General features: G+C 39.9%; 1 protein-coding gene across 40 annotated transcripts in view; it reads left to right on the top strand.

Annotated features, from left to right (window-relative positions):
• NFIB (nuclear factor I B) overlaps positions 1–26,734 on the top strand; it is a 494,444-nt gene that overhangs the window by 337,458 nt on the left and 130,252 nt on the right. The window contains exons 1-2 of one of the 40 annotated variants that reach the window (XM_089317195.1): positions 23–585; positions 1,033–1,093. The exons of 34 other annotated variants lie outside the window; for them this stretch is intronic. Coding sequence is in view for 1 of the 6 variants with exons in the window: in XM_089317172.1 (XP_089173298.1) it covers positions 555–585 (31 nt within the window). In the remaining 5 variants the exon portion in view is untranslated. Of the gene's footprint in view, positions 1–22; positions 586–1,032; positions 1,094–5,838; positions 5,933–6,449; positions 6,814–26,734 lie in introns of those variants that run through there. 5 more of the 40 variants (XM_089317213.1, XM_089317172.1, XM_089317198.1 and 2 more) reach the window with 5 other exon arrangements.

Here is a 26,734-nt window from a genome sequence, read left to right as displayed (position 1 = left end):
GTAGAAGATTCTCTCTCTCTCTCTCTCTCTTTTGTACTGACTTTCAAATAAATCAATACATCTTAAAACACACAGATACACACACACACTCATGTCCTTCCTGGGACCAATTCCTGTCTCTGGCTCCTGATTCCAGCTTTCTGCTAATGCAGACCCTGGGAGACAGTGTAACTAGGTCCCTGCCACCCATTTGGGAGGCCTGAATTGAGTTCCCAGCTCCTGACTTTGGTCCAACCCAACTGGTCATTGTGGGCATTTGAGGAGAGAACAAGGAGTTGACAGCTTTGCTATCCATCTATTTCTCTTTTTCTCACATAAATGAATACATTCTTTTGAAAAAGTCAGTTACTGAAAGTGGTCACTTTCAATGTATGTCATCTGCTTTTCATTTAGCACCCAGAAGGCACTGGAGCTAAAGGAACAGGGATAGGAGTTGGGCTGAGAGGTGGGATTTTTAGAGCATAGAGAGGAGGAAGGTCTCAAGTGGTTGGCCCAGGGAGAGGCATCCTGGGCACTGGAGCTGGGCAGTTGTGTCCCTGCCAGGTGGGAGAGGAATGAAGATGGGAAGAGAAGAGTGTTTTGAAGGTAAGCCTGGCTTACCGCAAAGATTTATCTTAGGAAAGCTAAGAACCTCCTTTCTCCTTTCCTTTTTGTCCCTTAGACTCAAAGGAAGAAAACTAAAATTAGTAAAGAATATTTTATGTGCCAAGGACTTTACGTACATTATTTCATTGAAGACATTATTTTATCTCCAGTTTATGTTAGGAACTGGGGTCTGTTTAATTCCAGAATTAGAACCTGTCAAGCCGATATTATACAGCCTCTTGGTGCTCAATTAATGTCTGGTGAATGAATGAATTTACTGTGTAAATTCCTGATCTCCTTTTTGGCATAATTCTTCTTAGAGCCACCTTCTTTAACTTGGATTTCGTATTGGTACTGTTGGTAGAAGAGTTGAGTTGAATTCAGTGTTGAATTGGGCTTTGTGGGCTGGAATGAAAACTTCATCACCTTTTGATATTCTTTCAATAGGAGAATTCATTCTGGGTTCCAGCATTGGCTTACCTGTGAGCTTTTGGAGCACTGTTTGGTAGTAAGTTGGGGGTTCCTTGTATGTGAGTACAGAAATGATGTTACATTAAATCTTACGTATTTGATTTTCCTGTGATACTTAGAGCATTCTCTTTAACACTGAGTTTGTGACTTTTCTTCACTGTGTATTTATTTTTGTTCCATAAACCTCTCTAAAAGCAAATAGTTGGTATACATACTAATGATTGCAATAAAAGTTACTACTTAAAAACTTTAAAGGAATAAAAGAGATAAAATAATTTCTAAGATTCCTAAAACATTAAGGCCTTCTGACTTATCCCAAGATTGAGTCACCAGAAACATGTTATTAAACTGGTTTTGGGTCATATGAAAGAGAAACCACATTAAGGATGAATGCTAATAAAATTAAAATGCAATCATAAAGAGAGACCCCAGATAGATTAAGAAAACCAAACTATAAAATCTTTTCTTGTATTGTTGGTAAAGCCTAGTCAGAAAGGAAACTTAACTAGAATATTCTTTTTTTTTTTTTTTTTTTTTTGACAGAGTGGATAGAGAGAGACAGAGAGAAAGGTCTTCCTTTTTGCCGTTGGTTCACCCTCCAATGGCTGCCACGGCTGGTGCACTGCGGCCGGCGCACCGCGCTGATCCGAAGGCAGGAGCCAGGTGCTTCTCCTGGTCTCCCATGGGGTGCAGGGCCCAAGCACTTGGGCCATTCTCCACTGCCTTCCCGGGCCACAGCAGAGAGCTGGCCTGGAAGAGGGGCAACCAGGAAAGAATCCGGCGCCCCGACCGGGACTAGAACCCGGTGTGCCAGCGCCGCTAGGTGGAGGATTAGCCTATTGAGCCGCGGCGCCGGCCACTAGAATATTCTTAAGACCCAGCATACACTAATTTTCCAGCAATGTGAATTTATATGTAATTAATATATCTCAACAAAATTAAATGAACAATTAAATGTTTATTGTTTTGACCATTAAAATGAATGTGGCTTTTGCATGTGTGTTCAAGTGGAATACTATGGTTTCAGTGTGGGAATTATTATTAAGGATCATAAAGGTCATGTCAAGCATCTAATGCTTTGATGTATGTTTTTCTTTCTGTTTAATGATTGTAAAGTCAGCTTCAACAGAGCATCTTTGGATTTACTTTTGTTACTACCTTATTAGAAAGAATATAGAGAAGATATAAAATTGGATGAGTCATCTGATTAAAGGAAGAATAAATTATTCTTGGTTAAAAATAATATTTTAAATATTTAAAGAGTCTTATGTTAAAGTATATGTGTATGAAGAAATTATTTAAAATTAATTTAAATTAGTGCCATCAAAGGACCTGGACTACCTCAGAATACCTAGTTTAGTGGGTAGGGCTCAAGCTTCCAGGATTCAAGAGGTTACTTTCTGCAGCTCAATAGCAGAGTTAACTTGGTTGACTCATCTCACCTGTAGACCTGTCTTTCCTCCTTTGTAAGGTGTGGTAGATAATAGTATCCACAATCACAGCTTTTATTGAGAATGAAAGCCAACTTTTGTGAAGCTACTTGTAGAATGATTGCTTACAATCAATTTCTACAAATGTGTGTGTATCTGTTATTACCATCATTAACCATATAATGTGAAGGCAATAGATATTCTTATAAAAGATGATTGCAATTCAGTTGTTAGTTTTCATGTCAATATACCTGTTATCCAGGTTCAGCGAAAACATCCAGCTCATGAAAATCCAGAGTAGCTCTGCCTTTTTCACAAATACAACTTGCGTTATATTTCAAGTCTACAGCAAGACATTCAAGCATAATGTTTTGTAATTCTTTGTTGATTTTTAAAAGCTTCATTGTCTTTGTTCATTGCACAGTTTCTGAGTACTTGCTAATGTTTCCCACAACATACTAACCTGTAGGAATAAAAAGCACAGGCTTTATCCTCAAGAATATCACAGTTTAAAAATAAAGTCTCACCAGTGAACTGGGAGTCCATTTAGATAGTGATAGGTGACAGAAACCTTTGAACTGATAAGTCAGATTTTTAATGATGGTTGTAGCTTTCTGGACATTTTTAGGAAGAACTTTTCACTCCCCTCTCCCAACCTGAGTTAATAATTGGGAAATCATTTGGGATCTGAACAAAAAGTTTCAAATTGTTAATCCATGATAAAAAGAATTATCTGAATAACTCCTGACTATTCATTTCTAAGGTTTCTTTTGCTGTACTACTCATTTTAAAATGTGATTAACAATTATCTGGAATAATTTTAAAAATATATGCTTATATGAATATTCATGTTACAGTTTTACTTTAAGCCTCCTCCTTGTGGGAATGAGACTTGACTGACTTATTTATTTGTTTATTTTAGAGAGAGAAAGAGAGAAACAGAGACAGATAGAGTTACCTTCTACTGGTTCACTCTCAATATGCTTGCTACAGCAGGAATTGGGCCAGGTCGAATGCAGCAAGGAACTCAAATATGTCCCCCACATGGGTTGTAGGCACCCAATTACTAGGACCGTCACATGCCACCCCCCAGGATCTACATTAGCGGGAACTGGAGTCAGAATCCAGAACCTCATATCAAGCCCACATACTCCAATATTGTTTAACTGCTAAGTCAAACACCTGCCATTTCTTAAATTTTTTTTAAATCATAGATTTATGTATTCATTGATTTTCTTGATGGTGGTTTTATTTAATAGATTATAGTGAAAAAAATGTTCCAAAATATTGTTTAGTAGCTTATTAAAAGGAAGATGACCATCTGGGAATGAACTAAGATTTTGAGCTTTTATTACAGTACCAAATTGTCATTAAATGATTTTAGAAAAAAAAAAAGACTCTTTCAAATGTATAGGATGTGCCCCCTAAATTAATTATTTTGTTAATGTTCTGTTGAACAATGATAGGCAGTTTAAGATTATTATAATTGAATCTTCTGAACTCTCATAAGAATATGTACCTAATCGGGGTTTAAAATCACATTTAATTAGTTTTATTGAAATCTGATCCATTAAAAAGGAGATCACATGTATTTCACTAGGATGACCAATTTTTATGTATGATCAGCATAAAAGAAAAAATTCATTAGAAATAAGCATTTTGGCCTGGACCTTTAAACATTTTGTATTATGTGTATTTCTGAATATTTTTTGGCTCTCATTGAGTCTTCTAGCAAAGTCAAGTGTGAATCCTGATACTTTGATAGAACTGCATCTGACTTTAAGCTCCAGGCCTACCTATTACAGCTGGAAAAGTTATTATTTTTTATATCAGACTTACATATTATAAGCAATGATAGTCTTTTTATGTTTTAGTAACATGACATTTCCTCTTAAGTCTAAAGTCATTAAACCACAAAAACCCCAGACATAATCCATCATTCTGTTCCAGCCCACGTTCAGTCATTGTTTTCAAGTGTCCTAGAAAATGTCCTGTTCATGTGGAAGAGTATAGTGCAAGGATGAACCCAGAACCAAAACCATCACTGGCCTCTTAGAATGGCATCCATAGTTATTTATTTTTTTTTCCATAGCATTCTTTACATAAAAAAAAAAAAAAATCATTGGGTATCCAAATCAAATGCATTTGAGAAACAGGGAGATAGCTCATAGTTTTAAAAAATGCTTTCTACTCTTATACGTGGAACATAAAAAAAGTCAGATACATAGAGACAGTAGGTGGATGCTAACCAGGGTTGAGGAGGTAGGGGGATTGGGGAGGTATTGCTCACAAAGTACATGGCTGCAGTTAATGTGCATGAATAAGCCTAGAGCGCTCACGCCAAGAGTGAGATCTGTAGTTAACAGTACTGCAATGCATACTGCAAATTTGCTAAAAGAGTGGAATTCAGGTGTTTTCATTAAACAACAATAAGGGTCAGCGTTGTGGAGTAACGGGTCAAGCCGCCACCTGCAACACCAGCATCCCTTAAAGGTGCTGGTTGCAGTCCTGGATGCTGCGCTTCTGATCCAGCTCCCTGCTGCTGTGCCTGGGAAAGCAGTGGAGGATGACCCAAGTGCTTGGGACCTGCATCTAGGTTAGAGACCCAGAAGAAATTCCTGGCTCTTGGCTTTGGCCTGGCCCAACCCTGGCTGTTGCAGCCATTTGGGGAGTGAACCAGTGGATGGAAATTTTCTTTCTCCCTCTCTCTCTAACTCTGCTTTACAATAAATAAATCATTTAAAAAATTAAAAATAAAAAAGTAAAAAATGCTTTCAAAGGAAAATTTATTAAATTGAAAAACCACTGAACATCCTCTAATGGAAAATACTGTATACTTATCTTTGTGGTAAATAAAATATGGCAATGGAAAACACATAGTTCTGGGAGAGACAAAGAGCAGAACAAGATACTTGATGTTTTTTGGGAAACTTTCAGCTCAGATGCTCTTTGGTCCTTAGCTGTTTCATAGTGGTCTTCTCAGGGATCCTGGGGTTCTGCACAGAGCTATGATGTGGACACTGAGAAATCACTGTGACCTCAATGAAGAGAGAGCCATCAGCAGTCGAGATGGCATAGCTTCCTGTGTACCCTAGCGCTTGTTTTCCACCTTATGCCTATTTGAACATGGCCTTCTGGGTTAGCCGAAATTATCTTATGAGCTGTTAATTGTTCAGGAAAATATGGGGTGAGATTGGAAGGAATAATTTGAGGAGGGTTAGTTTTCTTTTTGTTTTATTTTGTTATGAGCTTCCTTCTTTTAATTTTGCTCTTGATTATTGGTGGCAGCTGGGGGGAGCTGTGCTTAGGAAGAGTCTACTGAAAGTGTGGCACATGTGACTTGAGGGTGGTGGTGGGGTTGACCGTGTGCAGGGTAGCTAGGAAGGAAGCCAGCCCTTTAGAAGAACAGGTGGATTCCTAGTACTGCACTTCTCTATCAGTTACAGGTACTTTCATTTCCTGATTAGATTTAGACTTAGCAGGAATTGAGCTGGAGCCGATAAGGAGATTTTTCTGTTTTTGCATTTCTTTGAAATTAGATTGGCCTCGAACCAGTTCATTGAACATGTTTTCCCCAGTTTCTTCCTCTTCCTCCTTTAAACACTGAGGGAAAACATGATTTCTTAAAATTTTAACTTTTGATCTCTGTTCTATCGAATTATACAACAGGAAAAGAACTTGAGGTATAAGTCAGCATAGTCATTAAATAATTAGTGGTTACCACATAGATAAATGCCCTAAAACATAAAATACTGGAATATTGCCTTTAAAAAAAAACTGTGCTCTTATTTAGATTTGTTTCTAATGGGAACTGTGAGTGGGAATTGGACTTGCTAAAATTGATGCAGATAGGTTGCAATTCAGAAAAAATAAGGCAGTATAAAAGTTAATTAATATGCCAAGTCTTATGTCATCTCTTATCAGTGAGGCAAGGACTGGGGTGCTATGGATGTGCTCAGTGGACTGGAGGGAAGTGTGCCTCCGCTACTCAGTTTATCCCAGAGTGCAACCTGGCTTCCTGCGCGAGAGACTAAGATTTTCATCCAGAATTCCTTGCTCTGATCTGGCCAGAGTACCTCTCTGAACTTCTGTTTAGCTGCATAACTCGCAAGAGTTGCGGGCAACATTCTGAGCATACAAGGGAAAGGAGAAATGCAGCAATACTTAATTCAGAGTGGGAAAGGAGTAACATCTGAGCTAGTCTACAAGGCATGAAGGCTTCTAAACCCAGCCAATGAAGAGAAGGATACATTGGCCCGGGGAATTAACTTAGCAAAGCCACAGCCACCAGCTGCCCTGGAACTTGAGGTGCGTGGATTAGTGTCAGGTGAGCAGAGTCTGGAATTTGGGAAAGGGCCCTCGAGGGCCCTGAATGCCATGTGCTAGAATGACTTTATTCAGTCGGTATAGGAGTTTCTGCCGCAGAGTAACAAATCAGCACAAATGTAGAGTTTAAAGACACATCCCTTTGTTTACTTGTAGTGTTGTTGAGCCTGGCCGAGTTCTCTGCCTTGTCATAGGACTAAATCAGGTATCACCTGGGATGAGCTCCCATGTTCAGGCTCTGGGGGAAAAATCTCTTCAAGTTCATTCTTGTCGCTAGAATTTCATTTCTTGTGGGTATAGGATTGAGGTCCCTGTTTCTTTTTTGCTTTTTTTTTTTTTTTAAAGGCAGAGTTAGAGAGAGACAGAGAGAAAGGTCTTCCTTCTGTCGGTTCACCCCCCAAATGGCTGCACCGATCTGTAGCCATTGCACCGATCTGAAGCCAGGAGCCAGGTGCTTCCCCCTGGTTTCCTGTATGGGTGCAGTGCCCAAGCACTTGGGCCATCCTCCACTGCCTTCCCAGGCCACAGCAGAGAGCTGGACTGGAAGAGGAGCAACCGGGACTAGAACCCGGGGTGCCAACACTTCAGGCGGAGGATTAGCCAAGTGAGACTGCTTGCATTTGCTTTCATCTCTTTCATCTTCAGGCCAAGAGACCTCAGTTCCTCCTCATCCTTGAATCTCTCTTAACTTCCATGACCAGCCAGAGAGAACTCTTAAACTCTTAAAGAACTTTTGAAGAGCATGTGTGATTAGGTCAGGACCCTTGGATTCCTATCTCATCTTAAGGTCAGCTGTGTCATATAGTAGAATCATTGTGGGAGTAAAATTCATCAATTTGCAGGCTTGGGGACCATCCAGGGCTTGTAGATCATGGGGAGGAAACCTTAGGGACTATCCTAAGAATTCTTCCTTCCAAAATTGCTCGTGGGGAGATCCTGCAGGAGTCTGAGCAAGGAGTTACATGTTCCAAGCAGTGCCTTAGAAAGCTAATGTTAGTGGGAGGTAGACAGTGTTTTAGAAAAACGGGGGACTGGAAGTAGTTGACAAGGGAGGAAATTTTAGTGATGTCAAAAATTCTGAGAGCCTCAGTGCACTGAAAATGTGAATCCAAAGATTGAAAAGAAGACTTTTGCTATCTCCTGGGTCAAGCCAAGACTTGATTCTTTTGGGATGTATGTAGGTAAAGGCAAAGAATGGGGCGTTCTAGGTGAACAAGCTCTTCATACATTCCTCTGTTTTACTGGGGAGCTTTATCTGTTTTGTATGACTTCTAAATTAAATTCATTATCCCTTATTATTGAATCTAAAAATAAACCAGAAGACACTGGACCTTTCTAACACCCTCATTTGATAAAAGAGGAAAGGATAGCTCAGAGAGGGGAAATGGCACACTTGCCAGAGTTTCTTTTTGTGCTGAGTCAGCAGTTTAGTTTGTGAAGACACGACTCAGTGGTAAAGAATGATTAGAGGGGCCAGCACTGTGACATAGTGGAGAAAGCTACTGCCTGCAGCTCGGGCATCCCACACATGGGTGCCAGTTCAAGTCCTGGCTGCTCCACTTCCAATCCAGCTCTCTGCTCTGGCCTGGGAAAGCGGTGGAACATGGCCCAAGTTCTTGGGTCCCTGCACCCATGTGGGAGACCTGGAAGAAGCTCTTGGCTTCTAGCTTGGGATTGGCTCAGCTCCAACTGTGGCAGCCATCTGGGGAGTGAACCAGTGGATGGAAGACCTCTCTTTGCCTCTGCCTCTGCCTTTCTGTTAACTTTGCCTTTCAAAAATAAATAAATAAAAAGAATTGAATTAGAGAACATCTAGCTAGTGTCCACTATAGAACTGAATATTCATTTAAAAAATGGTTAGAGAGTGTATAGGGCAAAAGAAAGGGCTGCTTTCTCAAGTACATCGTCAATTCCAAGGGAGGCTGGGATCAGCTTGCCTTGGGGTTGGTCAGGAGAATGTCAAGGATTACAGCAGCTCTTAGAGCCTGGTTGTGAAGGGAAGTAATGGTGATCAAATGAGAATTGTACCAGTGAAGGTCAGCAGAAAGGACCAGCTCTGCTGCTGATGGTGGGGATGTAAGAGGAGCTTGGAAGCTACTGCAGTGAATGTGAGCTTTGGAGATTTATGTATTTGAGCTGTACAACTATGGGGAAGACTTTTTTTTTTATCTTGTAAGCTTCAATTTTTCAAACTGTGAAATGGGGCTAATAATTATAGACATAAATACAGAGCAACAGTTTTGAAATACCATAAACCTCATGTCCTTCAACCAGTGTTGTTCATACCTTATAGGGTTATTGTGAGTTCCAGGGGTGATATTCCATGTTCAGCATAGTACCTGACACATCATTAGTACTACATCTCAGCAACTGCAATATTCCTCGTGGAATGGGACACTTCAGAATATGGATTTGAGGTAGGAGGGTTAATTTTCAAGCCAGAAGTCTTTGACTTTGAGATACAGGATAGTGACAAGGTTGTAAGGAAGAGGATTCTAAATTTCAAGTGAAATGCAGGGACTCCCTGTATGTCAACATTTGGCTTGACCTGAGGGTGCGAAGTTCTATAACTTGCTGTAGGTTGAGGCCTTAGAGGAGCTCACAGACTTGAGTGGGTGTGGTGGACAGGTAGATGGGCCGGTGGACAGGATACAACCTTGTTCTCCCTTGGAGAAGGGGAGTGGATTGTGGACATGGGATGGTGAGAGGGAGCACAAGAGGGAGAGGGAGGATGGAGACAAGGGAGAGGGTAGGAGAGAGAAATGGGCTGGATTTCAATGGATGAAGATCAGAAGCCCGGTGGTGGAAACTCATCCAAACTAGAATGATTTTTAGTGTTGAGAAAGACTAGAAGGGAGGGGGTTGCACGTTGATGAGGGGGATTTTTTAGAAGGAAGTGAGTGTTCTTTAGGGAAGAGTAAGGAGCTGAGATTAGGCAGGAGGAAGAGGGGAGGTGGTGAAGCTTGTGAGGTTGAGGACTTGGAGGTGACGCGACAAAAGAACGTGCGAGAGTTTGGCTGTGGTCCGCTGGTGAGGGGCCTGTGGATCTGATGTCCAGAGAGTCGACACAAGGAATTCTCCCAGGGAGAGTTTCTGGTTCCTCAGAGCTCCCATGTGGTAGAGAGAAGATCTTTTTTGCAGAACAATCTTTCCTTACAGTAGATATATCCTCTTGATGAGATTTGGAGAATGCCACATCTTTGCCCTGGTACAGTGCATGGAGACAGAATTCAGAGCATCTCTCTGAGCTAGTGAACCACAACAAAGGCTTTAAGACAGCTTTAGGGAGGTGCGTTTACCTTGTTTATGATCACATACTAATTAGAGCTGTGTTTTGTTTGTGGCATAAGATTTTTGAATGGACCTACACCATCATTATTATCAATAATAATTAGGGAGACAAAGATTTTGAGCAGGTATCTGGTAATCCTTGTTGAAGAGGATCCAGGGGAGTTTGTTCCCTGAATTTGCCTTCTCTCTGTCTACAAGGGTGGTGGGTGAGCCCGTCAGAATGCAGCCTGTTGTGGGAGGACATTCCTTGGCTCAAAGTGATGTAGGCATGGTAAATGCAGACTACTGTGCCCCAGGACAAGGGCCTGCTGCTTTGAAGATGTCCTCTAAGACTGGCGATGGGGAAGTGGCTCTGGTACAGTTCCCTCTGGTACAGTGGGATTCCTCAGTTTCCCAGGCATACATCTTTTGCTTTGAGTCACAGCCTTGATTCTAATGTATCAAGATACCGCTTTCAGGAGTATTTTGATACATTGCTTTATTTTTCATAGCATGAATTCTCTTGTATAAAGAGGAATATTGCCATTTTCTTGTCATCCAAAAAACTTCTAATTTTTAAATCCCATCAAATATGGTGTTATTTACTCATGTTCTTCCTAAATTCTGCCCTGGAGTGTTTGTAGGCAGTTACATTTATCTCTAACATTACTCACCATTTAGGAAAAGAAACAAAACAAAGCCAAACCCCAGCAAAATACCTCCTCCATAAAATACATGTAAAGCAGGAATAGCATGTGAATGAACAAAATCCTGGCTTGAATCAGACCTCTTGCAACAAATGTAGAGTTGTTTGTAATTTTGGGTAAATGAGTCTGCAAACCAAAATAGTTAGTAGGTTTAATTTTAGGCTTACAGTTTTGACATTGTAACCCTAAATTACATCTTATTTGGAAAAATCTCTTCAACTCAGACTTTTTTTTAAAGCTAGTACCATGAGATGACTGTGTAGTAAAGTTTCTCTGAATATAGTGATGTATCTATCCAGACAATAAATAATAATATATGTTCACAAGAAAAGATAATTATTTATCTGCATCTCAGATATGCTATCCATGTTGAAAATGTTGGTAGCCTAAATACATAGAATTTAAAAACAAACCTTGAAACATAGCAGATAGGGCCTAGTCAGACTGCCGAACACTATAGGATGCAACATTTTAGCAGACAAAGGGCTAAAGCCATCAGTTTCTACCAGACAAGGAGATCACGTGAGTTTCTTTAGGCACCCTTTAATGAAGAACTAGCACTTTGTAATGGGGGAATGAAGCAGTGATTTAATGGTACCCAGTAAAGCCAGCGGGAGACTGAGAGAGGCATGACTTTAGGTTCCCTAGAGGGCAGGAAGTGTTTTTCAGAAAACTACCTGTGGTGCCTCTAAGAGCAAGACAAATAGGTGCTTAGAAAAAGGTCTTTCGATGGCAAGAGGGTAGATCCATAACTGAGATTACCTGGACTTACAGCATTAGCTACAATCAAGGCCAGTGCACTTAAGTAAATACATTCACACTTTGAGCTCAAGGAGAAAAGGGCCAGCACATTTCAGATGCCAACCCCACGATAAATTCTTGCCAGTAGTAATGGCCTCTTTTGGCCCTCAGTAAAGTCCCCCATAAACCAAATACCAAGGTTAGATATAAAAGAAGGAAGAGGCTCTGTAATTGGCTGAAGGACATACCTGTTGTCAGTGGTTGGTGTCTCAGGAGCCGGGAACCCAACTTGGAGATCCATGGGAGCTCATTTTCACTTGCCCAGGACCTTCAGAGTCTCAACACCAGGGTATGAAAAGTCTTTTTCATGCACCTTATTAAAGCCACGTTGGCTTGGCCAGAATGCCAGTGGGTGGAATCTGGGTTTTATCAGGTGCTGCTTGAGGAAAAACACTTAATTCAGAGAAGCACTGAAAACAGAAACACAGTTTTGAGGTTGTTATTTGGAGCCAGGCTCTGGAAAGTACCATGGAAGCAAAATAGTCTTAAGTGTGTAAAAAATTTTATTTTATTTTATATTTGGCTTCAATATGGTGATCATTTTTGTATCTAGTTCCCGGACAATTGGCCTTTTCCTTTGCTATCTTCCTTTGGAGCAGCTTTGGTTTCCCAATGCTGCCTCTTAGCTCACACCTCATTATTCTTATTCTTGTGTTAGATGCAGGAATCCCGACTTCCTAACAGTACCCTTAGGTCTACAGAGTAACAGAGGCACTCTCACTGGGCCTGGCACAGAAAGGACAGGACAGCTACTGGCTATAAGACCTATAGGCTTACATTTTTGTGCCCCATCACTTCCCATGGATATTTTACTTTCTTACCCTAATTATTTGCTCACCCAGATGGACTCTTTTCTGTTGGTTTTGTCTCAGAAGTGTGTGTATTTTTGTAAGTGTTCTTATATCTTTTGGAGGAATAAAACTGAGCATAAACATATAGATAAGTAAATATTGGTATGGTAAATTTGTATATTAAATGAGATACTAAGCAATATGACAATTCAGAATAGAATTTGATGACTCTTCCACAATGATGTAAATTTAGAGTTTGCTTAGTATGTATCTTTTTTCTATCTCTTAGCATTATTTAATAATTAGTTAATTTGTATCTTATCTTTTAGTTGTTCATGCCTACTCTAAAAGTAATTTGTAAGACAATCTAATTTAGATTCTATCTACTTTAAGTAGAAATTAATGTGAGTTGAATATAACATATATAAAAGATGTAACCTGGGAAAAATTGCTGTTTGCAAGCTTTAGAAGTTAATATTGTCCTTTCCTAGGGTATCATCAGGATGTTGACCAAAATGGGCATTGGTGGCTATGAATTTAAGTCTTTCATATATCTTTCAATTTATTAATTTATTAAGCCTTACCTAGTAGATACTATCCATACTTTCTCAATATAATTTATTAATGCTGTTAAAACAGTGCTTTAGAAGACATATTGTGTGTATAGCTCTTTTGTTTTTCAAGATATTCAAAGTAAATCACCAAGTACTGTAGATAGGCCAGGGTGCTCTGTGTATGAAATGCCTTTTAGTTGTGGGTCTATCTGATGCATATTTTTCTGCAAAAGTGTGCTTACTTTCTTTATTGTAGCATGATTCTGAAAGCAGTTTGGCAACTTCAACATGGTCCTGCCTGTCAAATGAAGATGAAAGAGTTGAAGTGACTGTTATGTAGGTCTGATGGGGATTGTGACTGTGGTGATGCGAGCCCTCTGAGGAATACGGCATAACTCTCTCTCTCTCTCTCTTATGAGGGTTGCTCTTTCTTATAGGGATGAATCCTTTCTTCAGTTACCTCTCTGTGTACATGTGCACACATACGCATACATGCACACACACACACAGAATGGAGAAATTTATTCTTACCTGCGGATACAGATGAATCTTGGCAGGGCCCACTTGGATCCTGCCTCTGGCCTTTCTCACAACTGAGCTTCCTTTATTTCTGCTTTATCTTCTTAGGAACCTTATGGGGTCCACAGGGTGGCTTGATAAACTAATAGTGTATATGCCACCACATTAGCACATACCTTCCCCCGGGATAAACCAGCTTGTTTGTTTATTTCTTTGCAAATAATCATTAATTTCATTAATTTTTCATTAATTTAAGTTTACCTAGGTATTTTGTTACTCTTTTAAATTTATTTTAGAAAAAATAAAAAAATCTTGACCAGTGACAATTAGTTTCTCAGGTAGCCATTGCCATTGTACCAATTGTATTTTTTCTTAACAAGACAAAGGCTCTGTTACTTATATTTTTTACTTTTACAGATTATTTATTTTTTTAAAGATTTTATTTATTTATTTGAGAGGTAGAGTTACAGACAGTGAGAGGGAGAGACAGAGAGAAAGGTCTTCCTTCTGTTGGTTCACTCTCCAGATGGCCACAACTGCTGGAGCTGCGGCAATCTGAAGCCAGGAGCCAGGTGCTTCTTCCTGGTCTCCCATACATGTGCAGAAGCCTAAGAACTTCAGCCATCTTCTACTGCTTTCCCAGGCCACAGCAGAGAGCTGGACTGGAAGAGGAGCAGCCCAGACTAGAACCGGCGCCCATATGGGATGCCGGCGCTGCAGGTGGAGGATTAAACCACTGTGCCACAGCGCAAACTCTGTCAGATTATTTATTTGAAAAGCAGAGTGACAGGGAAAGAGAGAGAGTGAAGAGAGAGAGAGGTTGATTTTCCATTTGCTGGTTCACTACCCAAATGGCCGTAACAGCCAGGGCAAGGCTAGGCTGAAGCCAGAAGCCAAAGCCAGAAACTCCATCTGGATCTCTCACTTTGTGTGTGGCAGGGACCCAAGGATTTGGGCCATCATCTTCTGCTTCCAGGGCACATTGACAGTGATCTGGTTTGGAAGGGGTGGAGCCAAGACACTAACCAGGTACCCTAAGATAGGATGTGGGCATCCTGCTTCACCAAAATGCCAACCTCTGTTGTTTCTTAATGTTGAATGTCATTTTTTACTAAATTTGAACTTTACCGTGTCCAGTAGAATTGAAAAACTATGCACTATTTTTCATTTAACATTACTAAATGTATAGCACAGATTACATTTTTCAAACTCATGATTCTAAGTATTTATGCTGGCTTTTGTTTGTTTGTTTTTTTTTTTTTTTTCTGTTGCATCTATGCTAGACAATGTAGGAGGAGTGAAGGGAAAGTTGGTGTCTTTGGAGATTAAGTAAAGACTACTTCAGCTGATATTTTTCTATTTCTTGCTCTACTAAGCATCCAGTTAATGAGTGTGACATAAGATAACTTTTACCCAGCTATTTACTTTGAAAAATTAAAAGTAATACATTTACAGAAAATAATTAAATACTATAGTCAGGTAAAAATGAAAAGCAAATCTTCTCCCTATTTCTCTTCTGTGTTTTGCTCGTAAGCCTAAATTTCTTCTGTTTCTCCGTTTTTTTTTTTGTATGACTTTATTTTTTTTTTAATTAATTAATTAATTAATTTATTTAATGAATATAAGTTTCCACAGTACGAATAATGGATTACAATGGCTTCCCCCCCATACCGTCCCTCCCACCCACAACCCTCCCCTTTCCCACTCCCTCTCCCCTTCCATTCACATCAAGATTCATTTTCGATTATCTTAATATACAGAAGATCAGCTTAGTATACATTAAGTAAGGATTTCAACAGTTTGCTCCCACACAGAAACATAAAGTGAAAAATAATAGATGATTTTTTTTTAATGATGATGAAATCAGATCAGACCTATTGTCATGTTTAATCCCAGTGAGAGTCAAGTTGGGAGTTGATAGTTTCTTTTTTTTTTTTTCTTTTTTTTTTTTTTTTTTTACAGAGGATCAGTTTAGTATGCATTAAGTAAAGATTTCAACAGTTTGCACCCCCATAGAAACACAAAGTGAAATATACTGTTTGAGTACTCGTTATAGCATTAAATTTCAATGCACAGCACATTAAGGACAGAGATCCTACATGAGGAGTAAGTGCACAGTGACTCCTGTTGTTGACTTTACCAATTGACACTCCTGTCTATGGCATCAGTAATCTCCCTATGCTCCAGTCATGAGTTTCCAAGGCTATGGAAGCCCTCTGAGTTCTCCGATTCTTATCTTGTTTAGACAAGGTCATAGTCAAAGTGGAGGTTCTCTCCTCCCTTCAGAGAAAGGTACCTCCTTCTTTGAAGACCTGTTCTTTCCACTGAGATCTCACTCACAGAGATCTTTTGCCAGAGTGTCTTGGCTTTCCATGCCTGAAATACTCTCATGGGCTTTTCAGCCAGATCCGAATGCCTTTAGGGCTTATTCTGAGGCCAGAGTGCTATTTAGGACATCTGCCATTCTATGGGTCTGCTGAGTATCTCACTTCCCATGTTGGATCACTCTCCCCTTTATTTATTCTATCGGTTAGTGTTAGCAGGTACTAGACTTGCTTATGTGCTCCCTTTGACTCTTAGTCCTTTCATTATGATCAATTGTGGACTGAAATTGATCACTTGGACTAGTGAGATGGCATTGGTACATGCCACCTTGATGGGATTAAATTGGAGTACCCTGGTATGTTTCTGACTCTACCATTTGGCTCCGTTTTTTAATGGACGTACAAGCATAGGTGTACACATGCATATAACTGCTTTATGCAGTAGAATCTTTGTAAATTCGGATTACGGAGGATGACTTCATGGTGTGCCTTCTTCTGTGTGTACTGCATTGTGGAACAAGCAGCTCTCAGAAGGATGTTCATATTCAGTAAAACAAGGACACATGTCAGATGCAAGAGGCAGACAGGAGCATGGCAAAAGAAGCAGAGAATAAAAAATGGAAGAGTAAAAGTTTATAAAGTAGAATGTTCAAAAACTTTGCCTGCTAGAAAAGCAAGCGTCATATGATCTAGAGTGTCTTAGTAGTCAATATGAAAGGAAGAGAGAATCAGTAATTATATTTTTTTTATTCTGAAAGAAGGAAGTATGGCAAGTGTCTAGAGGGAAGCGTTCTGTCTGATTTCCCGGGGTGATGGGGTTTGTCTGTTGAGGAAGTGAGGTCAGAGGGGAGCCTACTGAGGGCTGAGATGCATCCAGTCTCATCCTGTGCCTGCAGGAAGTCCTGCGTGATGTGTGGGGCCTTCTGTTCAACAGGGAAGAATTTCCGGATGGTGGCACCAGAGCATTAGGCCCAGCTGGGGGTGGGGGTGGGGGCTCTTCTGAGTGGGAGGCCTATGTAATCACAGTTCTACCCATGGATACAGCCCTGTGTGTGTTTTGAGATTTTGGGAGTGTCCAGGGCCTGCCTGCCTTGGGGGAGGGGGGGTGGGCTAGTGCAGAAGGGGAAGGTGGTATGTTACACAGGAGTGGGCTCCACTAAGCACATGTTCTTTCTGTCTTTGGGTTTCCCTTTTCTTTGTGCTTCCTAAGGAAGGAGGACTGATGGAGGGCTTGGCTGTGGCCTGCTTGAGAGAAGCAGGGTAGGGAGTAGGAGAGACGGGTAGAGGAGGGTTCCACTTGCAACAGTGGAGATGTAGCTATGATGTGTGGATGGAAGATGCCATCAGGGTTTTAAATGAAAGGATGCATGATGAGGTGAGGGAGTGCTTCTTCCTGAGTGTCAAGGATGAGGAGAAGGGGTGCATTTGCAAACTGCCTTTAGTGTAGGTAGCACCAGTGCAGAGTTCCTTGAAGGGTTCAGGCAGAGAGAGCCATACTTTAGTAGCAGAGCACAGAAGAGGTGCTTCATGGTCCCATTTCAGTGGCTTCTGGCATTAGGAGAGGCTTCTGGGATTAGGCAGCCTTGGTAGAGATCCTGAGAGGCAGTGTGGTTGGAGACCTGGATTCCCCTGTGCTGTTATTCTTTAAGCATGTCAGGCTGTATGCTGAGGGCTATGGGGAGACCATTGACGGCCTCAAGAAGTAGCACGGTCAGATGTATATTGCTCAAGTGTCTTCCATGTTACTGTGTCATAGTGATTCCCAGTGTGTGGTTCCTGGGCCAGCAGCACCTGCAAGCTTCTTGCAATGTCATATCTTGACCCATTAAGTCAGATCTCTGAGTATGGGCCTCAAACTGTGTAGGAACAAGATTACCAGGTGACTTTTTTTTAGGTGCATTAAAGCTCAAGAGTCACTGTTGTAGAGAATGGGTGGTGGACAAGACTTAGAAAATGTTCATTATAAATCCCTTATTTGTCTAATGAGCAGCCTGAGGGCCCAGGTGAATAAGTAACTTCCCAAAGATCAACTTGGTGGATGGTAATTAAGACATTAGTCTCCTTGCCATGCCCAGTCTTTCCGCCACAGAAACTTCCCAAGCAATGAGAGGATTATCATAGCATTTTAAGAGGGAAGATGTAATTATATGCTATACTGCTTTTCAAAAATGGTGCTTTCAAAGGTACAAATGGAAATAGGTGAATAATGTAATTCATGAAAATGATGGCTATATAATTTTGGTTGTATTGCATTTCATATGTGATGCATATTATATTTGTGTGTCTCTGAGGCTGGAATGGGGAAGAAGGAAGTAGCTGTTATCTTAACCTAAGCTAATTATTCTCTAAGCAGTGAATTTACTAGAGCTGTGACCTTGGGTAAAACATTTAATCTCTTGGATCCCTAATTTCCTTATCTATGAAATGGGAATAATAATGATACTTACAGAACAAAGTTATTAGGATAAGGTGGCTTATGTGAAAGTGTTTTTCAAGTTGTAAAGCATAATTAATATGATGTAATTTTTATCATATAATTTAAAAATAAACCAAATCCTCTGGCAACATTTATTCAATATGTATTCTGTGCATCTATGTTTAGACTTTTTAAAATATATATTTGCTCAGAAGAACTATAACTTTTGGAGTTGATTCCCTAAATTGTTCACATTATTACTCAGTGGAAAACTCATTCAAGCACTATGGAAAATTTTGAGAAGAAATTCTCAATCTTATATTTCAGACTGAATATTACCTAGTTAGTTGCTTTATAATTTTATCTTCTTTTGAATTTTTAAAAGATCTATCTATCTATTTTAAAGGCAGAGAGAGAGAGATTTTCCATTCTCTGATTCCCTGCCTAAATGGCCACAACAGCCTGGGCTGGGCCAGACCAAAGCCAGGAGGCTGGAACTCCGTTTGTGCCTCCCAGGGAGATGGCAGGGGCATGGACACTGGGACCATCATTCACTGTCTTCCCGAGTACATTAGTAGGGAGCTGGATCTGAAGCAGAGAAGCCAGTATTCTAACCAGCTGTCCAACCTGGGATGCTTGGTAGCAAGCCATGGTATAACCTGGTGTGCCAAAATGCTGGCCTCACTTAACTCTTATTTTAATATGGATATTTAACCAATACATTGTGAGGTGAAGCATTGTACTTTAATATTTTTAATTTTGTCTTTTAAGAATTGAGTATACAATCATTTATATAACCTTCCCAAACAGCTACAAAAGTGTATGAGTCATTTCTAAGTAAAATTAAGTCAATGAGTGGCTTATGTGACTCATCAAACCTTAACATTTGAATTGAAGTAGTCTTGTTTTCATCATTTAGAGATAATATGCTGGTGATTAATATGGATCTTGGTTTGCCCATTTAAGCAGGTCATGAGTGCTCCTTATTGCTGTATACCAGGTTCTGTTAGGGTTTTACTCATTTGTGCCTTGTTGGTGTTAAAATGGTTAATATAAAGGAATGTTCACTTGTCTCAAGATGTGGTCCTTATACTCTGATAAGTTTATTTGTGTTATTTGCAGTTTATTTGCATTAACACTAAGGCCATATCATTTAATACCAGTTAAATTGCAGATACCAATAAAGCACAGTGGTACATTATTATTTTGATATGAGTATTTTAATTTGTCAAGAGATCATCCTGCAAATGCTCTCATTTTTAAAATGTCAGTTCTTGGCCAGCGCCGTGGCTCACTAGGCTAATCCTCCACCTGGCGGCACCGGCACACTGGGTTCTAGTCCCGGTCGGGGCACTGGTTGCCCCTCTTGCAGGCCAGCTCTCTGCTGTGGCCCGGGAGTGCAGTGGAGGATGGCCCAAGTGCTTGGGCCCTGCACCCCATGGGAGACCAGGAGAAGCACCTGGCACCTGGCTTCGGATCAGCGTGATGTGCCGGCTGCATCGCGCCAGCCGCGGCAGCCATTGGAGGGTGAACCAACGGCAAAAGGAAGACCTTTCTCTCTGTCTCTCCTCTCTCTCTCACTATTCACTCTGCCTGTCAAAAAAAAAAAAAAAAAGTCCTTTCTTGATAGTTCCCTTTCTTATAATATTCATTTGCAAACCAATTGTTACTGACAATGCCAAATGGTTCAAATCTGGTTTCATTGTGGATTCCAGAGGATTGCTGGCATGGGGGTGTATGGGGAGGCATGGGAGGTGGGAAGACGCTCAGGACCACCATGCAAGGTGTAGGATGATCTCTGGTGTAACTGAAGCAGCAGCTCCTTTGACTTGCTTCACCCTGGCTGCTGGATTCCTTCTACTATATTCAAGTTGCAGTTGACCAGTTCTTGACTTGAGTAACTAGAGTAGTATGCATTTTTTTTTTAAAGTGGATAATGAGGTGGTTAAATCTGTTCTTTGTTTTCACTACTCTTTACAGTAGTGTCATTTAGAAAAATTACTTATTTGAAAGGCACAGGGACAGAGACAAGAGAGATAGCTTTCATCTGCTGGTTCATTCTCCAAATACCCTCAACTGCCAGGGCAGGAGCCTAGGCCTCAATCCAGGTCCCCATGTGGGTGTCAGGGGCCAAAGTACTTCAGCCATCACCTGCTACCTTCCCAGGATGCATTATTATTCCCAGGAAGCTGGAAGGAAGCAGAGGGGCCAGAACTTGGACCGGCACTCCAGTCTGGGCTGTAGGTGTCTCAGGTGGCGGTTTAACCTGCTGCACCACAACATCTACCCCAGTAGTGTCATTTTAAGTCACTAGAATTCTTTTTATTTTACTTATTTCTTAAGCAGTATAATCTATAGATCCATCATATCCTGTATGTTCCCATATACTTTTTATACTGTTTGTTTAGGAAAGGAAATGCATTTCTTTAAAGAAATGTCCCAGGGCCATTCATATGTGAATCCAGGTTGTATTTGTATGTAGCTAATTCAATTTAGTTTTAATCTCAGGTTGGAAAATTAGCACTATGAAGCACACAGAACAAATATTTCTAAATACTGTATTGTGGGGGTATCAAGCTAATGGCAGTTTTGTTTTTAAATGAAATATATTTTATCCCAGGTCTTCTCCAGGTGGTAGTGATTCTTAATATGATGGGAACATAGTATATAATTAATACTCTAATTCTTATGACAATATTATGTACAGAAGATGCAGCAATTTTGACTCAATGAATGGGAAGATCTTTTTTTAGTACTTAGTTAAGAACATTTACATTTGAAAGTTAAAAATATTCTTCCTATTTTTTCCAAGTAAAATTTTAAACAAAACAAAATTAAAATAATGAATGATGTTTTCTACTGTACTTATTGTAATTATCTCTTGTGCTTGGAATTTTATTTTTTGGCCTCATATGAAGTGACAGATCATTACAGCCAATTTGTGGTTTTAACAACCAGAAGTAACTGACTAATGATGCTATTCATATTTCGTTGGGGATTAAAGGAGACTCATTTTGTGTTTTTCTGTTTGTGTGTGTGCATGTGCATATGTGTGCTTACATTTTAGTGTATTTTTCTTAAAACAGTTTGCAAAGCAACCCGAATATTTGGTATTCTCCAACTCAAGGGCTTTGATCTCATTTTGAGTTCTAATTTCAATATTACAAAAATCACACATTTTAAAAAAAACTTTTTTCTTAAAAAATGAAGTTTTTCTTTGTAGTGAAGCAGATCAAAGTGTAGAGATCTTAACCGTTAAAGTATTTTAAATACCCTCTACACTGAGTACTTGTACAACGTGGATGCCTCTTTGTATATTTAGTTTCATTCAAGTTTTCCAGTTTTCATTCTGAAAAGGAAGCAAAATACTAAATCCTTTTTCCAAAGGAAAATGTTTGTAGTGTCATGAAAAATAAGAACAGATGGCATTGTAAAGCACTGGGAAGAGTATAGCACTTCAATTCAGATTGTTAGGCAAAGTCAGAGACACACACGTAGCTACCCATTGTTGTAGTTATTTATATGACTTATTTCAAGTGTGTAAAACAAAAGAGGAAAATGTAGACTTCTTGGGTTAAAGAAAAGGCCTCTGTAAATAGTCCAGCCTTCACCAAGTGGACACCCAAACAATCAGGTTTTATTAGGAAAGAAGAGTAATCAGAGAAAAGCAGTCTTAGTCACTTAAAATATATTCTGTAATTTTGGGTTTCACAGTGGGCAAGTTTGCCCAGATACAGTGTGACAGCCTATTAGCAAAATAAACAGATCTTCTGCACTTGGAGTCCTCTGCTCTTTCCCCTCCACTTTTAACTAAATTAGCTTTGCAGTGCATCAGGGCTGGGGTTGCGGTAGGACGCATTAACTTCTCCCCACGCTGTTCTGAGTGAGCAGCAAAGCATCCATTACCAATACCATATCCAAAGTGACGTTTCCATACAGGCTGCCCGCTGTTTCATTCATAACCACAAAACAGACCGAAATGACTTTGCTTCTTTTTACAACTTGCAAAGAGTTAATGGACTGTGCTGGCCCCCTGCCAAAACCTTTAAGAAACTTTATTAATGTGTTATGAGGCTGGGACACCATAGTGTGGGATTTTATTGGTTATTCATCTTAATGAATAAAAATATGTATGCACAATTAAAGCCACATTCTCTAGCAATTGCCTTCTAATAAATGCTGAGTCTTTGTCAGTGCTCATCATTGCATTTGCTGATCAACTGTGAGCCTATTCCAGTACAACAGAAATATGGACTTTGTTTAAGGACGAACCAGCTTAGTGTTTGAAATGAATAATTAATTATTCAATGATGAGAAGAACATAAGGAAGTGCAAAAGTGCATATATATTTTTTTAAAATCTCCATGTCAGGAACCTTGTTATAACCCACAATTTTTTCTCACTCTATATGTAAACAGAGTTGGCCTGCGACATATTGGTTATTCATAAGACAGAGGCAACGTAACTTTTTGTTGGTGATTGTGTGCGAATGTGATAATGAATAGCTAGGATTTTAAAAAACAGTCCATCTACCTATTCTGTTCTGAAACAGAACAATTAGAAAACATTTCATTTTTATTTTGTGCAATTTTATTGTTCTTTTGCATTTGACTTTTTTTCCTTCCCCCTCAAAGAAAGGGTGTTGCAAGGAAGGAATAAGGGCAAAAATGGTGCATAGTATCATATTGTAAACTGAGTAACATAATCGACTGAGTGAATCAGTGGGTCTAAGTGGATTTAATGTGTTAGCTATTTGAGAAAACATGACAAGTTTTGCATCTTTTGGAGTACGTTTTGTGTCCCTCCAGTAGAATGATAGGCACTTTCCAAGCATTGTCAAATGGTCTTGATTTTATGAAAATAATCCTAGATATCTAAAGATGAAGAAAACTTCCAGGGCATTTGTTTTACAAAATTATTTTCATATTGTAGCCAGTGGGATGGGAAAATTTTGTCTTGTGAAGTACTTTTCCTTAATGAAGTCATTAAAGGGAAAACAAAAGCTCTTGAAACTGGACGTGCAAAGAGAATGAATACATTACACTTCCGAAGTAGTAAAGTAAAAGTTTAAATTTTATGAATTTGACCTTAATTCATAACATTTCTGAGGCATAGACTAATCTATAGTTTTGCCTATATTAGGAATGAGAAGATTCAATTTTCTTGAGTTAATTTAGAAATAAGTGTAATTTTTTTTCTTGGAGATAATTTAACCCCAATATTGGAATGGGTGCTAATTGAAGTGAAGAACTTAATAACCACTAAATTTAGCACATACTGGTTTATTCTCCTCATTTCTTGTTAACACATTGTATTGCTTTGTTGTAGAGTTGAATTGGAATTCATCTTAACCTTCAGTCTTAACAAATGACCCAACTTGAAGTCATTAAAATATGAGAAAAAATAGTTGAAAGTCAATTTTAAGATGACTTTTGAGGGAATGGGAATAATCTTTCCATTCCAGCTTTTTTTTTTTTTTAAGATTTGTTTATTTATTTGAAAGGCAGAGTTACAGAGAGGCAGAGGCAGAGGCAAAGAGAGAGAGAGAGAGAGGTCTTCCATCCTGGTTCACTCCCCAAATGTCCCCAATGGCTGGAGCTGGGCCGATCCAAAGCTAGGAACCAGGAGCTTCCTCCAAGTCTCCAATGTGGGTGCAGGGGCCCAAGGACTTGGGCCATCTTCTACTGCTTTCCCAGGCCACAGCAGAGAGCTGGATTGGAAGTTGAGCAGCCAGGTCTTGAGCCGGTGGCACCCATATGGGATGCTGGTACTGCAGGTGGTGGCTTTACCCGCTATGCCATGGCAGCGACCCCCTCAAGTGTGATTTTGAATGCCACTTGCGTTATCACCCTGAGGGACTTGGCCTTGTGAATTTGATAGTGCTGTGCTCTGTGTTGTAATTAGCCAACTAAAATGGGGTGCAGAAATATTTTGACCTCTCACATTCTTTCCATAAATCTCACTTACTTGTATGAGAAAGTGGTGAAAGCCACTTTGGTGAATCTTTCAGGTGAAAGTGGAAATTGGCTCTTCTTGTAACTACATTGTCTCTGTAGAAAAATGATCCACCCTTGATTCTCAATTTAGTCCAACTACGACTGTAGTAACATTCACATGGCACTTGGGGCAAATCAGACTGTCATTTGAGAGATGTGGCTTGGAGGGGGAATTACTTGATCATGTGGTGAAGTTTCAGGACTTCGGTGGGAGATTAGAAGGTTTGTGGGGAGTGGAGAGGGTGGTGGGTTTGACAACGGTATCTGGTGTCTATGCATGATCACTGCCGTGAGCCGGTCATGCTTAGCTGGCCCTCTGCCTGCCAGTGGAGTGCACTGACACAGTCCTCAATTTGTGGCATGCTATGGGCAAGCGGGGTTTTTCTGGTCTCATCCTCTTCCCAATTTGTGTACATTACCCAAACCACAACGTCAACTCACCACAATCAGCTTCCTCTTTCTGCTTAAGGGAGGCTTCCACTAGGAAAATGGCAATGTGATTATGTCAAAAATTAGGAAAATTGACCAAGAGCCCTGTGATTGTAGAGGTGAAACCTCTACCTGGCCTGCATATATTTATTTATTTATTTTTAAAATAATAGTGACACCTCTAATTTGGGAAGAAAGCTATTTATGTTGGGCTCTGGAGTCAGATTGGCTTTTTCAGTTATTAGCCTTAGACAAGTTTTCTCATCGGAAAATGGGGATAATAATACCAGCACCCTCTAATTTATTACAGGGATGAAATCTTCATATGGTGTCAAGAACAGTGTTGGACATGCAAACAAGGACTCAGTGACTGTTAACCTTACTGTTACTTTATTACTGTTCATCTACAGGGTGTTTGCTGATCAAGAGGATAAGCTAGCATGCTCATCATATTCATTGTATATAGAACATTGGGTCTTTACATAAGTAACTGCTAGTTATCCTCACTAGTATCTTTTCAGGTATAGGTATCAATTTTAAATATGTTGCACTGTCTTACGCACATAATGAGGCATAAAATATATTACTTCCAGAAACATGTATTCTATTTGGAAATACAAATTGACAGTATATACACAAAATGACCAAAACAAGAAATAAGTAAGATCTGAAACTTAGATTTTTTTCTGTGAAGCATGTTGTCTTAATCCCATAGCTGTGTATAATAGCCTAGGAGTTCTTTGCTATTTGTCAAATTTCTATGTTCTGCAGAATTTGAGGACGTGCAAGGAAAACAAAGGTAAAAAGTTAGTAGAATTGAACCATAAAATGTTATGAAAAAGAAAGAAAACTTTTTTTTAAGATTTATTTATTTTATTTGAAAAGCAGAGTTACAGAGAGAGAGAGAGAGAATGAGAGAGAGAAAGAAAGGTCTTCCATCCACTGGTTAACTCTCCAAATGGCTGCAATGGCTGGAGGTGGGACAGTCTGAAGCCAGGAGCCAGGAGCCAGGAGCTTCTTCCAGGTCTCCCACATGGGTGTGGGGGCCCAAGAACTTGGACCATCCTCCATTGCTTTCCCAGGCCATTGCAGAGAGCTGTATCAGAAGTAGAGCAACCAGGACTCAAACTTGTGCCCATTTGGAATGCTGGCACTGCAGGCAGTGGCTTTACCCACTGTGCCATAGTGCCGGTCCCTCACTGAACTTTTAAGAGTAAGTTATCAGTGAACTAGAATGTTTTTTTTAACATAGCAATTAATATTCACCAGTCTGTTAAGAGTAGCCCATTGTTATATAGCTATGTGACTTTGACCGTTCTGATAACTAATTAAACAAAGACTAAAAGTCCCTACATATCTTTTATGCAGAATCATAATAATGGTGAGAAATTATTCTGTTATAAAAAGGTCCAGGGAAAGAGTATGTGTGTATGCATGTGTGTGCATATACACACATCTGTGTATTTTTTCCAAGTGAATAGTGGAAAAAGGACAGTATTCAAAGTATACTACTAAGGAAACATTGGACTTTCTTCTACTTTTTTGGATGGGGTTTTAAAAAATGAAGTAGGAATGACTGGTGTGGCGAGGCCGAGTATTTGGACACATAATTAAAATTAGAAAGACTGGGCACTTGGTGAATGAGCACCGTGAAGGCAGTGCATGCCACCCGACTCTGTCAGCATTGTGGAATTCATCTTTCAGCTCCGAATTATCTCTTAGCAGAAGCAAGAATGTTGGATTCAGTTGAAGCTTAGAATTAGCGAGCAGTAGTCACTGCCAGTGATGATTCCAGGATAGCACACCAGGCCTAATGTGATGCACAATCTGAGCTTACACCCGTGAAGCGCCCTGAAAACGAAAAATCCACTGACCTCGTTATACGGTATTTGGCAGCTGGGCACCTACCATTTTAGCTGGGATTTGCATTTGATAGAGAGTAAAAGGTCAGAGAATATATATCTTGTGGGATCTAGGTGTACCCATGAAGCATTTTCCTTTTGTATGTTTCTCAAGGGTTTTTAATATATCTTTAGTTCCTCTAGTCCCCCTTTTCCTCCCTCCCTCTCTCCCTTCTTCCTTCCTTTATTTCTGTCAGCCTTTTTGTCAGCCCTT

The sequence above is a fragment of the Oryctolagus cuniculus genome, chromosome 1, assembly GCF_051225735.1.
Source record: "Oryctolagus cuniculus isolate XC-2025 breed Fujian yellow rabbit chromosome 1, ASM5122573v1, whole genome shotgun sequence".
In the NCBI taxonomy this organism is placed as follows: Eukaryota; Metazoa; Chordata; class Mammalia; order Lagomorpha; family Leporidae; genus Oryctolagus; species Oryctolagus cuniculus.
Note: the sequence above shows the minus strand (reverse complement) of the source record. Positions and strands in the feature narration are given on the sequence as shown.